This window comes from Protopterus annectens, chromosome 3.part0, assembly GCF_019279795.1.
Source record: "Protopterus annectens isolate FY-2018-M chromosome 3.part0, PAN1.0, whole genome shotgun sequence".
Taxonomy (NCBI): domain Eukaryota; kingdom Metazoa; phylum Chordata; order Ceratodontiformes; family Protopteridae; genus Protopterus; species Protopterus annectens.
The window spans coordinates 1,840,308,971-1,840,324,718 of record NC_056731.1 but is presented as its reverse complement, the minus strand read 5'-3'; the positions used below and the strand labels follow the sequence as shown (position 1 = coordinate 1,840,324,718).

Sequence of the window (15,748 nt, the reverse complement as noted above, 5' to 3'; positions counted from 1 at the left end):
CTCACCAGAAGAGGAATCTAATGGCACAGATTCCCCTGGGGAGACTATCTCCTTTAAAGAAATTATCCTTAAGATGAGAGTTCTTCAAGTGGTGCTGCTGCTGCCAGGTATCTGGCATCCAAAAAAGGTACTATGACCTGCTACAGATGGATTCCACTTCTCTATCTGCCATAACCCCTATTCTGCCAGCCTTCTTATATGCCTTTGCAGCTGCTTCAAATTGCCCCGATTCCCAGCCTCCAGCTCCCAAGCACCCAGATAGATTTTATAAGGTGCCTGAGAAATCCAAATTCCTATTAAAGTGCCCCTCTGCAGACCCTGCTACCATTGCAGTCTCTGCAGACAAGGTATCCAAAATGCTGCCTTCTACTTCCTTGCTTCCCTTAGATAAGGAGAGCAAAGTCATGGAGAGAATAGGGAAAAGGCCTATACCTCTGCTACTCTGGCCTTCAGGGCAATTAATTATCAAACTCCTATGGCCATATACTCCTTGACCCTTCTGTCCGATGCAGGAAAGCTACTTTCTGAGCTCCCTGATTCTCTCACTAAGGCTAAATTCTCCTCCATTCTTAATTCATTGACCCAGGTTACAAGGCAATCCATTAAGTGCAATTATGATGGTGTGGAGGCCTCAGCTAGAGCAGCTGCATCTGGGTCTGTCCTGAGGAGGTATTCATGGCTCGGGCTCCAACCTGTGCCTGACATTGATGCTCCTCTGGATAACAAGGCTTTGTTTGGTACCTCAGCTGCAGAACTATTTAAATCTTTATAAGAGAAGGGAAAGGAGCTGCAAGATCTAAAACGTACCTTTGTTTCCTCTGTCCCTAGGTTTCAGATGAATTATCCTACCAAAAAAAACTTTATCAGAAAGCTTGCCAGGCCCCAAACTTCAAAGGTAAGTGAGATCCTAGGAAAGAATTTCCACTAAATCTGCCTCTTCATCTCCCACCCAGAAAGAGCCCTTTAAGGCTAAGCCTGGCAGTCTGTGACTACCCACCTCCTTGTCTCTCTGTTTGCTTAGAATCAGATAACCCAGGACTCTTTGGTCCTATCCATCATCTGACAAGGATATTTTATGGTGTGGAAAACTCTTCCCCCCTTCAAGGGTATTCCACAACCTCCAAAAGAACAATTGGAACTTTCCCCCAGGTCATATCCAGCCTTCTTTCTCAAGGCACTATTCAGGAAGTGCCACCCTCCCAAGTTGGAAAAGGATTTTACTCCAGGATGTTCCTGGTTCCCAGGAAGGTTGGCCCTTGGAGGCCCATTCTAGACCTTACCCATCTAAATACCTTTCTGAAAGTTCCCACCTTTCCTATGCTAACATTATCCACCCTTCTTCCTCTCATACTTCCCAGGCCTTTGTGATGTCATTAGACATCAAAGATGCCTACCTTCATATCCCCATTCATCTTTGGTTCAGGAAATTTCTTCGCTTTAATATTGCTTCCTCACTTTTTCAGTTCTGTGCATTGCCCTTTGGTCTGTCTGCGGCACCGAAATCCATTAGCTCCTGTAATAGCCAACTGCAGACTACAGGGCATACAGATTTTTCTTTACCTAGACGACCTACTTCTCCAGGCCCCATCTCCATACATACTTCAGAAAGTACTCTCCTTCACAGTGTCTCTCTTGAAGAGTCTAGGGTTCACCATCAACTATCAGAAATCTGCTCTGATCCCTTCCTAAGACCATATTTTTCTTGGCTGCAGGATTCAAACAGACAGGATGCTAGATTCCTTACCTCCAGAAAAGGTCCTGTCCCGAACTTCCTACTTCAGGACCTCCTGCTTCTTCAGTCCCTGACTGCCACAGAGTTTCTACGCCTCTTGGGGTTCATGGCCTCTACTATCCTCTTGCTCCCTTTAGCCCAGTTACACATGAGAAAATTCCAGTGGTTCTTGATGACAGTTGGATGCAACATTCTCATCCTCTGGAGTTTATCCCACTCATGCCTTGCTTGAAAAGGGAGTTAAACTGGTGGATACTTCAGATTGCAAGGAACCCAGGTCTACCCTTACAACCACCTCTCCCCACTCAGGAGCTGTACACAGATGCTTCAGACTTAGGATGGGGAACAGCACCGGAATCCTGGAAGTTCAGAGATGTCTGGTCTCCAGGCCAAACAAGGGAGCACATCATAGATTAGTACTAGGCCAACTGCCCTTCTGGGCCATTTTAAGCCTAACAAATTACCCTATGTCAGAATCAAGCTCTGTACCTTGTGTTTGTAAGGTAAACACCTTAACCATTATGCCAGCCTCACAATTGATTTTCACCCTCCAAATTTTCAAGCCTGTGCTTTCTCCAGGGGTTCTAAGGTGGTTCACAGACAGTACCATGGTCCTCTGGTATGTCAACAAACAGGAAGAAACAAAGTCTTACCTGTTATGCATACTGGCTTTACAAGCTTGGGAGTTAGCCTTGCAGAGTCAACTGTGCCTTCAGGCTGTCTACATTCCCTTGACTCAGAATGTTGTGGCAGACACACTCAGTAGTTCTATGACTCAATCCCAGGAATGGATGTTACACAGGGATGTGTTTCTGGACATGGTCCATCGATGGTATCTACCTCAGGTAGATCTCTCTTTGCCTCCCCCATGAACAGCTTCCCAAGTTGTGTGCCAGGGTCCCGGATCCCTTGGCATGTAAGGATGGATGCTCTATCTTTCTCTTGGAAGAGGATGTTTCTTTATGCATTCCCCCCTACCCACTTCTCTAAAAGGTCCTGCTGAAAGTCCAGCAGGAGCAACCAAAAATCTTGTTGATGACTCCCTTTTGACAAAGACAGCATTGGTTCCCCCTTCTCCTGCATCTAGCCAAGGGCAATCACCGCAAGGTACCCCACAGAGTTGGCCTACTCACACAGGACAAGGGAACTCTAGTACATCCACAGATGTCAACTCTAAATCTGACTATGTGGTGATAGGGTTTTTGATTCCCTTCAGACACCTTTTTTCTGAAGATGTGTTCCAAATTCTGCAGGAGACCAGAAAACCCACAACTAGGAAATCCTACATTTCCAAATGGAAAAGGCTTTCCATCTGGTGTCTCCAAAAAGATTTACAACCACTGTTAGTGGATGTCTCAGTGGTCCTGTCCTATCTGTGTGAGTTAATGAAGAGTTTGCTGTCTTACTCCTCAGTTAAAGGCCATTTTCTATCTCTGCAGGTCTGCAAATGTCTCCCCCTTTAGCTTCCAGGTTGGAAGTTGAACTCTTCATAAAAGGCATCCTTCACATCAGACCACCAAGGAAACCAGTTCCTCCTCCTTGAGATTTCAAACTTTGTCTTGGAGAAACTTACCCTGGCCCCCTTTGAGCCAGCAAGTTCCTAGTCTCTGCAACATTGCACATAAAATACTGTCCTGCTCGTGGCCATTACTTCTGCCAGAAGGGTATCTAAGTTACAAGCTCTGATGTCTTCCTTCCCCTTCACAGTTTTCTATAGTGATAGGGTCTCCTTATGCACTAACCTCTCTCTTATGCCCAAGGCAGTTAATGAGTTATCTTTCAGTCAGTCTGTCAGCCTCCCAACCTTTTCCCCTTCTCTTTAATTCTCCAGTGAGAGGACTCCGCACACTTTAGATGTGCATAGGCAACTCATAATATTTGGACAAAACCAAACTAATCCGCAAGTCTGAACTCCTGTTTTTCCCATCACCCAGGGGCACTGGGATAAGCTGTTTCCAAACAGACTATCTTATCTTGGATTTCAAAAGCTATTTCTTTGTGTTACATAGCCAGTAAAAAGAATATCTCCTCTCCTGTTGGGGCACATTCCACTGGGGCAGTGTCTTCCTCTGAAGCTTTCTTTAAAGGGTTGGACACGTGCTCTATCCTGGTCTTCTGTTCATATCTTCACTAAACACTATAAATTGGATGGCATTTCCAGGTCCAGGGCTGGTTTTCCCAGAGTTATTTTGCATGGGTTTGTGGAGAATGCTTCTGCTCTTCTGTCCAGTTCTTCGGCTGTATGAGCTTTGGTACTCTCCCTCATGTTATGAATATTGCATCATATGAATAGAAGAACATAGAATACTTATGTAAAATTTTACCATAACCATAGATGTACTTCTTTTCTATATGCTGCAATATTACTCACCCCCCACCCCACCCCCCGTCTTCCCCCTGATGATTGCCTGGCTTCTGGTGGCTTGTTTTCCTCACCCAAGATCAGGCCAGTGCATTTTTACAGCATTCAGTTCTGAGGTTGGCACATGCTGATGTCCCCTTAATACCAGACGTCTCTTTATGGCCAATGTACATTTGCTGATGTGTGGTATTGCATGTATCTCACATTAGCAATAGACTTTTGTATACTGGCCGGATGTATGAGTTAACATGTGGGAGTCTGCCACTGGCTATGAATACTGCAGTGTATAGAAGAGAAGGACATCTATGGTTATGGTAAGATTTTACACAACTATTCTTTTTTTCAATGAAAAATGCAGAAACACCTAGCAGTTACAGTTGCTTCTTGCACAACCAGGGGTGTAGACTTTTCTCAATCGTGCTTTAAAATAGTTTTATTGAATGAAAATTGTGTGGATGTTACATTGGCGTCTTTGCAAACATTTACACAAAACATATGCTGGACGTGATGTCCAGGCCCAAGACTTCAGGGCTGTTGGTATGTCTTGGGATTCTTCCTGGGTTCCAACCAGGAAGGTAAGCTAGAGACTATGTCCTGATAGTTGCAGAGGAAGGACAGGATCACCTTAGATTTGAAAATTATTTAAACATTTACTTCTACTGTTATGGTTTGCCCACTTTTTCAATATATGCACCCTTCTTTTCCTCAGGACTACTTCAGTTGGATGACAGACTAAATTGTCAAAGTGGACATGGTTGATATCCCATGATCAAAAATTTAATTTATTGACTGTTCTGACTGAGCTTGTGGTACAGTGGAGATCAGAGATTTTCCCCACTGTATTGCACTCTCTGAATTGATATATATAATTAATGGGAGTTGTGGGGGCACAGTCACATGGTGTAGGGAGGTCCCCTACAAAACATTTATTTTTTGTCTGCTAGTGTTATTTCGGTTGTACACGTTGATCAATGAACTAAATTATCGATCATGTGGTCTCGAGCATGTTGGTTTCGACAATTCTGTCTGTCAAGCTACTGAAGTGGACCCCTTTCCCCTATCTATGTGGGGGAAATTAGTTTGCTTTCTCTTTGTAGTCAGCTATGTGTTGTGTATTTTTGTTAGCTTATGAGCAGTCTTTTAGAGCTGGACACACTAGAGGAATGCAGGGCATCATGGGACTGGGGAAATGTTGGAGATGTGAGTAAAGTCTTGGTGCTGAGCTGACTTGTACCTGCAGCAAAGTCCTGATGATTGAAGAGGATGGACACAAACTGACTATTGTGACCTATCGTTATGCTAAGTATGCAATATTTGATTTCTTTCCATTGTTTGCATTGTTTCCAGATCTTGTCTCTGTTTTTCTGAGTAATTCAAGGTAAGAATTAAACAGGGGCATCACTGTCCATTACTGTTATTACTTTAGTACCTTTTTCTACCTTTATTTTGTGCTCCACAACACAGGCAGTAATAGGTTCATAGGTAGGTACTAGGCTATTGGCCCTACAAGCCCTACATACAAGCCTGGCCAAAAAGGTACCCTGGCTTTCGCCACCCACAAAAATTATTTTCCTGTGCCCCTGTCAAGCAGAACCACAGAAATGATCCCCGGGGTGAATTTCCTATTACCCATCCAATCATCAAGATTTTTCTTGAAGAGTGCTAATGAGGAGCTCTGTTTGACATAGATAGGTAGTCTGTTCCAGCGTATGGGAAGTCTCTGGGACAGGATCCCTCCAGCATGTTCTGTTTATTGTGGTGACAAGGTTTAGGTCCCTAGAGCGTGCAGCTCGGAGGGATTTCTTTAAGTGGAGCATGTCCAACAGCTCTGGGTTTGATATAGCTTTGTATGTTAGGCAGAGATCGCCTCTGAGTAAGCGATATGTGATGGAGTAAAGCTGGAGTTTTTTGAGTCTGTCTGCGTAGGGCATCTGTTTGAGGCCAGTAATCCTCTTTGTGAGGTATTTCTGTGGCCTTTCCAGTTGTAGATGTCTTGTGAGGTACATACCAAAAGGGGCGTTGTACTTCATAGTGGGTCTAATGAGTGATGAGTAGAGGGGAACAATGACCTCTTTTTTTCCTGGATGAGAAACCTTTTGTGATGAGGTGTGCCACGTAGAAGGATTTCCTGACCACTGTGGCGATGTGATTATCAAAGGAGAGACTACTGTCCACCTGTGTCCCAAGGTCTCTTATCACACTTTTGGTGTTAAGTAGACTACTGCCTATGTGGTAGCTCATGGGTACAGAGTTTTTACCAAAGGGGATGACAATGCACTTTTTGGCATTGAGCTTGAGACCATGGCTTTGACACTAGGCATCTGTCTCAGTGAGGCCCTTTTGTAGGATGTCCACATTGTTAGTAGTTTTAATTATGGCTCCTAGTTTGCAGTCATCTGCGAATTTAGTTAGCCAAAGACCTTCTGTGTTAGCCTGTACTTCAGAGAAGTAGATACCAAACAGGAGAGGACCCAGGACTGAACCCTGTGGTACTCCACTTGTCACTGGTCTGAAGTCTGATTTGGAGTCTGCTACTTTCACAGTGTGAGTTCTGTCAGTAAGCCAGCTGGCAACCCATCATGTGACATAAGGGTTTATACCTAGTTTAGGAGTTTATCTATAATTCCAGAGTGGGGGATGGTGTCACACACCTTGGCGAGATGTAGATAGGCTGTGTGAACCACCTTACCCTCATCTGTGGCTTTGGTGACTGCTTCAAAGTCTATCAGGTTTAGGAGACATGATCTGCCTTTTACAAACCCGAACTGTGTGGGGTCCAGAGTTTGGAGATCTCCAATGTCTGTGTTTATGAGTTCCATGGCCTTGCAGACCAGGCTCGTCAGGCTAATGGGGCGGTAGTTCCCGGAGTCTGTTGTGCCCCCCCCCCCCCCTGTGTGGAGTGGGATAACCGTCACAGTGCACCATTCAATGGGCACAAAGCCTGAGGTGAGGCTATGATTGAACATGGTACTTAGGTAGGGTGCCAGTTCATTCTATAGTTCGTGTAGAAGGCAGCCTAGGATGTTGTCACGTCCCATGGATGCTGGGTGGGGGGCCAGTTCATTCTGTAGTTCATGTAGAAGGCAGCCTAGGATGTTGTCAGGTCCCATGGATGCTGTGTTCTTGGCTTTGGAGAGTGAGGTTTTTACCTGTGCAGCCATGATTACAGGAACTTTGCATTCTTCCGGTATAAAGATGGGCCCTTTAGGGGGGTGAGAGGGGGGTAAAGTTAGCACGGAACCTATCTGCCAGGATGTTGGCAATATCAATTGGTTCTGTATATTTAGTGTCATTGTGCTGTAACTCGGAGCAGATTTGAGTGTTGCCATTGAGATTCTTGACGTAGCTATAGAATGCTTTGTGGTTGTCTTTAGAATCGGTGGCGATTTTGTTTTCATAACCAGCTTTAGAGGATTTTATGAGGGATCTCAGCTTCTTACTGAGGCTGACCAGGAAGTTCCTCCAATCATGGGATTTTACTCTTTTTTGCCACAGTGTCTTTCTTCTGTTGTAGAGTTTGTTTATGGCAGAAGACCATCAGATTGGCTTCCTTTTTTTGGAGGATAGCATCTTGGTTCTATTAGGGATAGCACGATCCATGCGCTTGTGTAAGTGCTTATAAAGTGCATTTGTGTAGGATTCAGCAGTCGTACCTCTATTGTCCATCTGCGTGGGTGTTGTGAAGTTTGCCACTTCTGTCTTAAGAAGCGTGAAGTTGCCTTTGGAGAAATTTTTTACGGTTATTTTCTTAATGGGGGGTGGGAGCGGGATGTGGATGTCTAGGGTGATTAGCTTGTGGTCGGATCTGACCAATGAGGAGCTGACCTCTGGTGTGGAACACTGGTCGTCCATGTTGGTGATGACCAGATCTAGGATATTGCTGCCCCTGGTGGGGGTGTGGATAAGTTCACCCAAGGCATTGGAATTGATGAATTCCAGAAAACGTTGAGCAAAAGAGTTGGTACACGAGTAGTTTTTCCCAGTTAATGGTGGGGTAGTTGAAATCACCCATTATTAGGGTGTTGGGTTGTACCTTAATATTTTCCAGTGTATCAAGAAAAGAGGAGTGTGAATCCTGGGCATGGTGGGGGGTCTGTAGCAAGCTACAAACTGGATTGTGGTTTTGCCCAGAGTTAGTTGAACTTGGATAATCTCGGATGCATTATGCTGAGCATCTAGCTTGGAGGTGTGGATATCCTTAATGAATATGGACACGCTTCCACCTTTAGTGTTTTGGTCCGGGTTTGGTGGCCGAAAGTTGTGGTATGAATTATAGCCTGGTAATGCAGGGGTGCTCTCTGGAGCTTTGAACCAGGTCTTTGTCACTGCACAGATGTCGATGTTCTCCATTTTAAGGAGTGCCTCGAGTGAGTGCATTTTGAGGTTTAGACTTCTAGCATTGAGTAGCATTACCCTCAGATTTTGCTTGCTTGTACCTGTTACAATGGTGAATTTGTCATTTGAACCTTGCTTAAAAAAAACACTATAGGGGTGACAAGAGCCTTTGCCAGTATCCGGAATCCCAAGGGCGACAGGGACAGGCCATCTCTGGCAAAGCAGCATGGTCTGTCGATCATGTCATCCCATGCAGACAGATATTGGATTCCCTTAGAATGACACCAGAAGCTTAGCCAATTGTTGAAGTCAATCATTTTGTCCTTGTACTGTGGTATCCTTCTGGGTGATGGCAGGATGCTACTCAGGGCTAGGGTCATACCTGCATGGGCTACAAGATTGGAGAGCTCCTCCATGTCTCTTTTCATGTAGTCCAGGGAGGTATGTCTCAGGTCATTCACACCAACATGGACAATGACAGTCATATTTGTACTTGTTGTGGAGTGAACTGAGTGCGTGCATTACGTGGTGGATTCTGGCACCGGATAGTAACTTTCTCCTTGTTTAGCCTGGTGAGTGGAACATCAGTGTGCCTGACTGTAGAGTCACCTGTGACTAGAGTGTTGGGTACGTTATGCCTTATGGGCTGTAGTTGAGTGGCACACTGAGTATGTGGGCTATGTGTCATTTGGGTTGTGTTGTGGGGTGGAGGATGCTTGCATTTCTGCTTCGGAGGTCTTGGTTGCTTGGGCAGATTTTTGCTGAGAGCCTCCGCAAATGTAGGTGTGTGTTTTGTGCTTCTGTGTGTGTGTTTTGGTGGTGTCGGTTTTGAGGGACTATGTGATGAGTGTGGTGTGGTGCATGTGTTTACCTTCTCCTCTTGACTGTCTAGTCCAGTCTTCAGTGAAGAGAGCTTTGCTTCCAGTTTGGCTATATAAGTGCATCTCTCACAGGTCATAGTGTTGGGTGGTAGGAGTAGGAGGTTGTCTGTGTATATGAGGCAATTGCTGCATTGTCCCAAGATGCCCAGATTCATCAGGTAGACAGGAGAAAACACTGGGAGCTGACTTTTAGACATGCCTGGATAGGTGCTTATTTATTAAGTACTAAAAACTGTTTTCCTCTAGTCAAGTGAGGAAAATTGAGTACTTGTAGTAATTTGTAGCTTATTTAGTGCTTACAACGAGTACTGAACAAGTGCTGAGCTCAAAGAAACAGATGTGAGTGCTAAAACTAAAAGCTGGCTACTTGCAAGGGAAAATTTGAAGAGCAGACGTTATGGTGCCAGGAATAGTTTAACCCTTGTTAAGTGTGTGTGTGTGTGGGGGGGGGGGGGGCTCAGGAGCTTACAAACAGTCCTGGATACAGCAAATGTTTACCTAGACAAGACTTGTTACGGGAAAGGGGGAAACAAGCTTAGAATTTTTTTTCAGTAAAGTGGAAATTGAGAAAGCTGGAATAGAAGTTAATTCTATAAAACTTGGACCGAACCACAAAAGGAGGGGGAGTATCGATATTCATCAAAGATACCCACACTTCCAGGTTGGTGGCAAAGCACGAAGCGTCAGAGACTATTTTTCAGTAAAGTGGAAATGGAGAAAGCTGGAATAGAAGTTAATTCTATAAAACTTGGACCGAACCACAAAAGGAGGGGGAGTATCGATATTCATCAAAGATACCCACACCTCCAGGTTGGTGGCAAAGCACGAAGCATCAGAGACTATCCATGTGCAACTAACAGTGGGTAAAACTGGCTTCCAGTTTATAGCCTGCTACAGACCACCCTCCCAAACCCAGGAACCCCACTCGGCCTTCCTGAGAACACTGGAAAATATGAAGGTCTCTCCAAACACCATTATATTGGGCGACTTCAACTACCCAAACATAGACTGGGAGCATTACTCTAGCTCCAACACCCTAGCCCAAAGGTTCCTAGAATTCATAAACTCAAATGCTATGGAACAACTTGTTACCACTCCCACAAGAGGGGAAAATATACTGGACCTGATCATCACCAACATGGGGACTCTATGCTCCAGACCAGAAGTGTATCCCTCACTGGTAAGATCAGACCATAAACTGATCTCACTGGATATTCACATCCCGACCCCACCCCCTGCCCAGAAAACCACAGTGAAAAACTTCTCTAAAGCAAATTTCACAATCCTCAAAACTGAGGTGGAATCCTTCAAAGCCCCGGCCTGTGGAAAATCTGCCCAGACCAGAATCCTTTATAAATGCATTCTATGAACACCTTCAGGAATGCATGGATCATGCAATCCCAAATAAAACCAAGACCCAATCCTCCAAAGGCAGACGTCCAGTCTGGTGGACCCCAGCCATAAAAAACTATACAATAGAAGGAGGAAGCTACTACATGATAGAGCAAAATCCCAGAAAGGGAAGGCATCTCTGATCAGTATTAGCAAAAAACTAAGGGCACTCATAAAATCGTCTAAGGCCAGCTTCGAGAGAAAAATTGCACAGGACACTAAGGATACTCACAAGGCTTTCTTTAGTTTTGTTAGGAACCTGGGTGGGAATTCCCAGATATGCTCAGAATTAGTCCAAAATGACAAAAAATACACCGAACCCACAGACATTGCCAACATCCTAGCTGACAGGTTCAGCGCAGACTTCTCCCGCACCTCCCTACCAAAAGGGCTAATATCTACCCCAGCAGAGTGCTGCCCCCCTGACATCTCAGATGCTCAGGTAAGAGCCGCCCTCTCCAAAGCAAAAAACACAGCATCAATGGGACCAGACAGTGTCCCGGGCTGCATCCTACATGAACTCAAAGAAGCGCTAAACCCAAACATAAAACTACTGTTCAATCTCAGCCTTACTACAGGATATGTACCCAAAGAGTGGCGTACAGCAACAGTGGTCCCTCTCCACAAAGGTGGTGCCTCAACGGACCTTGGAAACTATCGCCCCATAAGCCTGACTTGCTTGGTCTGTAAAGCTATGGAAAGGATCATCATGGACCTCATAAATAAAGATATTAGGGACCTACAGACACTGGATCCTACCCAGTTCGGCTTTGTTAAGGGCAGATCCTGCCTCTTAAACCTGGTCGACTTGTTTGAAACAATCACCAAGGCCATTGACGAAGGGAAGGTGGTCCACACAGCCTACCTGGACCTCGCAAAAGCCTTCGATACAATACCCCACTCAGGCATTATAGATAAGCTCACCAGCTTAAATATAAACCCCTATGTCACTAGATGGGTTGCAAACTGGCTCAAGGACAGAACCCACATGGTTAGAATTGCTGGAGCCATGTCAGACTCCAAACCAGTTACAAGTGGCGTCCCACAAGGCTCAGTCCTGGGACCTCTCTTGTTCGGTATATATTTCTCGGAGGTACAGGCCAACACAGAAGGACTGTGGCTGACCAAGTTCGCAGATGACTGCAAATTGGATGCCATAATAGACTCTCCAGCCGACACAAGCATCCTCCAAAGGGCCTCATAGAAACAGACAACTGGTGCCAGAGCCATGGCCTCAAGCTAAGCCAAAAGTGTATAGTCATCCCCTTTGGCAAAACAAAGTGCCACAAATTACCACATAGGTGGTAATCCATTAAGTACAGAAGAAGCAATTAGGGACCTGGGGACCCAAGTTGATAGCAATCTCTCATTTGACAACCACGTGGCCAAAGTGGTTAGAAAAACATTTTATATAGCCCACCTAATCATGAAGGGATTCACATCTAGATCAGGGGAGGTCATCGTGCCTCTTTACTCATCTCTCATCAGGCCCATAATCGAGTACAATGCCCCTTTTGGGATGTACCTTACCAAACACCTGCAGCAACTGGAAAGACCCCAAAAGTACCTCACCAAGAGGATCAAAGGACTCAAACAGATGCCATATGCTGCCCGGTTAAAGAAACTCCAGCTCTACTCAGTGGCATACCGCCTGCTCAGAGGCGACCTGTGCCTGACGTATAAAGCCATGACCAACCCGGAATTAAGGGACATGCTGCACCTCAAAAAATCTAAATCCCATCGAGCTACACGCTCGAGAGACTTGAACCTCAGCACTTAAATAAATAGGACATGCTGGAGGGACAGATTCATAACCCAGAGGCTCCCTTCACTCTGGAATAAAATCCCAGTCCAGGTTAGGCAGAGTCCCTCATTGACTCTCTTCAAGAGGAATCTTGATGAGTGGATGGGAGATCGTAGGTTTACCCCGGGTATCACATCTGTGTCACTGTTAGACAGAGGCACAGTATACTAACCTCGAAAAAGGGCACAGCAAAATTAATTTAAAATGGGTGGCGAAAGCCAAACATACTCTGGCTAGGCTTATAAATGCCCTAGGGCAGATAGCCTAGTATGAACCTATGAACCTTATTTTTCTATTTGTGCTATTTACGGAGGTGGGTTTGACTTTTGAGCCTTGCCTAAAAAGGGCACTATGGGGGCAGCAAGAGCCTTGGCCAGTATTCGAAAGACTAGGGGTGACAGGTGCAAGCCGTCTCTTGTGAAGCAACGAGGCTGGTCAAGCATGTCGTCCCAGGCTAACAGACACTGGATCCCCTTTGAATGACAGCAGAAGCTTAGCCAATTGTTGAAATTGATCTTTTTGTCTTTATACTGTGGTATCATTCTTGGTGAGGGCAGGATGCTACTCAGGGTCAGGGTCATACCTGCCTGGGCTACATGATCAGAGAGCTCTTCCATGTCTCTTTTCATGTAGTCCAGGGAAGTAAGTCTCAGGTCATTCGCACCAACATGAACAATGACAGAGTCATATTTGTACTTGTTCTGGAGTGACCTGAGTGCTTGTGTTCTGTGGCAGATTCTGGCTCCCAACATGCAGCTTAACTGTAAAATTTTCCCTGTCCACCCTAGTGAGTGGGACGTCAGTGTGCCTGACTATAGAGTCGCCTATTACTGGTGTGTTAGGTATGTTATTTTGCCTTAAGGGCTTTGACTGTGCGGCACACTGATTTTGTGTTTTATGTGTTGTCTGGTTTGTGACGGGAGGTGCAGGCTTTTTGGCAGTCTGCTTTGGAGGTCTGTGATGCTTTTGCAGGTTTTTATTTAGAGCCTCCGAGTATGATTTTGTGTATTTATGTGTATTTTTTGCCAGTGCTGGTTTAGTATGTCTCTGTGAGGCTGGAGGTATGATGCAAGTGTTAACCTTCTCCTCATGGCTGCCTATTACAGTCTTGGGTGGAGAGAGCTTAGCCTCCAACTTAGCTATATAATTGCATCTCTCGCATATGTTAATGTTTTGTGGTAGGAGGAGAGGGTTGTCTATGTACATGAGGCAGTTGTAGCATTGCCTCAGGATACCCAGGTTCACCAGCTGGACAGGAAAGTATACCTGAAATTGCCCTTTGGTCATGTCTGAATAGTAGGGTGAGCTGCTTAGTCACTTGGTTGGTGAGGGGTGAATAATGAGCCTTGCCCTGCTGGGCAATCAAGTGTCAGGGTATATTAGTGCTTGCTATTAGGTCTGAGCAAGTGCTGCACTGTAGGATGCTTTTTAAGTGCTTAGGTTGAGAGTTAGACTACTTTCAAGGGAAAAACTGAAGAGGAGACTTGGTGGAGCTGGGATAAATTTAGCCCTAACTAACCGGCGCTGCCCGGACGTGCAAAACCGTGCAAGCACGGTTTTTACAGTAGGGAAATGAAAGAGAGAGAAATTAGCCCAAAATGGCCTATAAACTACTAACTTCTAGGCTGGAACCACTCCTCCAGGGACAGATGGCTGCTCAAAGCTCCCTCTCTCACAGGTGAACAGAGAAACCTCCCTCTATCCAAGTAAGGTATTGCCCAGACAATTGTAACACAGCCCTGAATTCAGCACTAGCCTGAAAACTGGACTATACTAGCTTAGAAAGGTGGGAAACAAGGACATTTTTTTCTTTAAAAGATAAGGCAAAAACAGTAAAAAAAATACACTTAAAACAGCTTTAAATGACTACAGACAGTAAAAAATACACTTAAAACAGCTTTAGATGACTACAAGCAATCAGAAAAGGCTTTTAAACAAATTACCCAATTAACCAGTAAAAAAATCTCAAAACTAAGCCCTGTTCCTGTAGTCTTCAGACAAGTTCTAACTGCACACTCTCTTGCCACTGAGGTGCAGGGGAACCTTCTCCAAAAAAGAAGGCCTGGATTTGTGCTCAAGTTATACAAACAAAGCTAGATTCAGCAGGCCTGGATCTAGTCTAGTTAACTGGTTAATAAACAGATGTCATGAGGTTAAGTTAACCTAATTTTTTTTTTTTATTTTAGGTTGTTCATCTCTTCGTGGATCATTAAATTATATCCGCAAAGGTACGTAGATGTTAAAGTATTGTCTGGACCCCCCTCCCCAACAGTAGTGATATTTCTTCTGGTTTTTATATAGATAAAAATAGATTAGAGTTCATACCATTATGGATGCCCTCTTTTGCTTTAACAATTACTCCTCAAGAGGTCACTGCTGCTGTGGGGAAAGCAAGGTTTCCTACTGAACAATCTTCTCCAACTGTTGCACCTTTTACACAACTGGTCATTGCAAAAAGTCAGTAATTCCCTTGTACAGCTGTAAATTAAATCTCTCACTCTGAAGTGAATTTTGCTGAATAGGGGTCAATGGAATGTGTTTGCTGAAAAAAAAACTTTTGGCAAACTAATATAGACATTTTTAAATCTTTCCCTGGCCTATTCTGGCCGCCCTCTACCCCTCAGTGTTCAAAGCAGTGTGCTCAACAGGCATTCCGATTGAAAATGCTTAATAACCTTAACTAATGTCGTTTTATGTGAACTTAACCAGTTAGCCAGGGTAAGATTATGATAACATATGCTGCCTGCAAAAACTGTTGTATTATCAATGGCAAATGCATTAACTACATGCGCTCATCCTCCTGCATTGCATAACATCTACTGTTTTAGTGTTTGAGCACTCTAGCCGTTATAAATGAATTGAATGTTGTTCTCTCTGCACAAATTCTCAAAGAAGCCAGTTATTTAGTGTTGTTTAACTGTAGATGTTTCTTCTTTGCTTGTTGTTAAACCAACTGCGATTACACTAATTGTGTTGAACGCTGAACTCTGTAAATAGCAATTGTTTGCCTAGCTTCTTTTATAAGGATAAACACCAGACCTGCATTTGTTAAGTGGCTAGTGTATCTAACTGCTGGTGGCCGATAGCTACCGCTAGATGCTTTGACTGTTTAATTTTATACTACATGTATTAGAAGTAACATTTTGAAGGTACTTTTTATCAATATTGAGCGGCCTGATAGCTAGCGATAGACGTCACATCGCTATGCAAGCATGTTTTAACTGCACAAGTTAAAGTTTTAG

The 15,748-nt window shown here is 44.5% G+C and overlaps 1 protein-coding gene across 2 annotated transcripts in view; it reads left to right on the top strand.

Moving 5' to 3' along the window:
- The window catches only part of GUK1 (guanylate kinase 1), a 1,109,311-nt gene that overhangs the window by 182,999 nt on the left and 910,564 nt on the right, over positions 1-15,748 (top strand). Inside the window, exon 2 of one of the 2 annotated variants that reach the window (XM_044065888.1) lies at positions 14,693-14,734. The exons of the other annotated variant lie outside the window; for it this stretch is intronic. Coding sequence (XP_043921823.1) covers positions 14,693-14,734 — 42 coding nt within the window. The remainder of the gene's footprint in view (positions 1-14,692; positions 14,735-15,748) is intronic. 2 annotated transcript variants of the gene reach the window in all.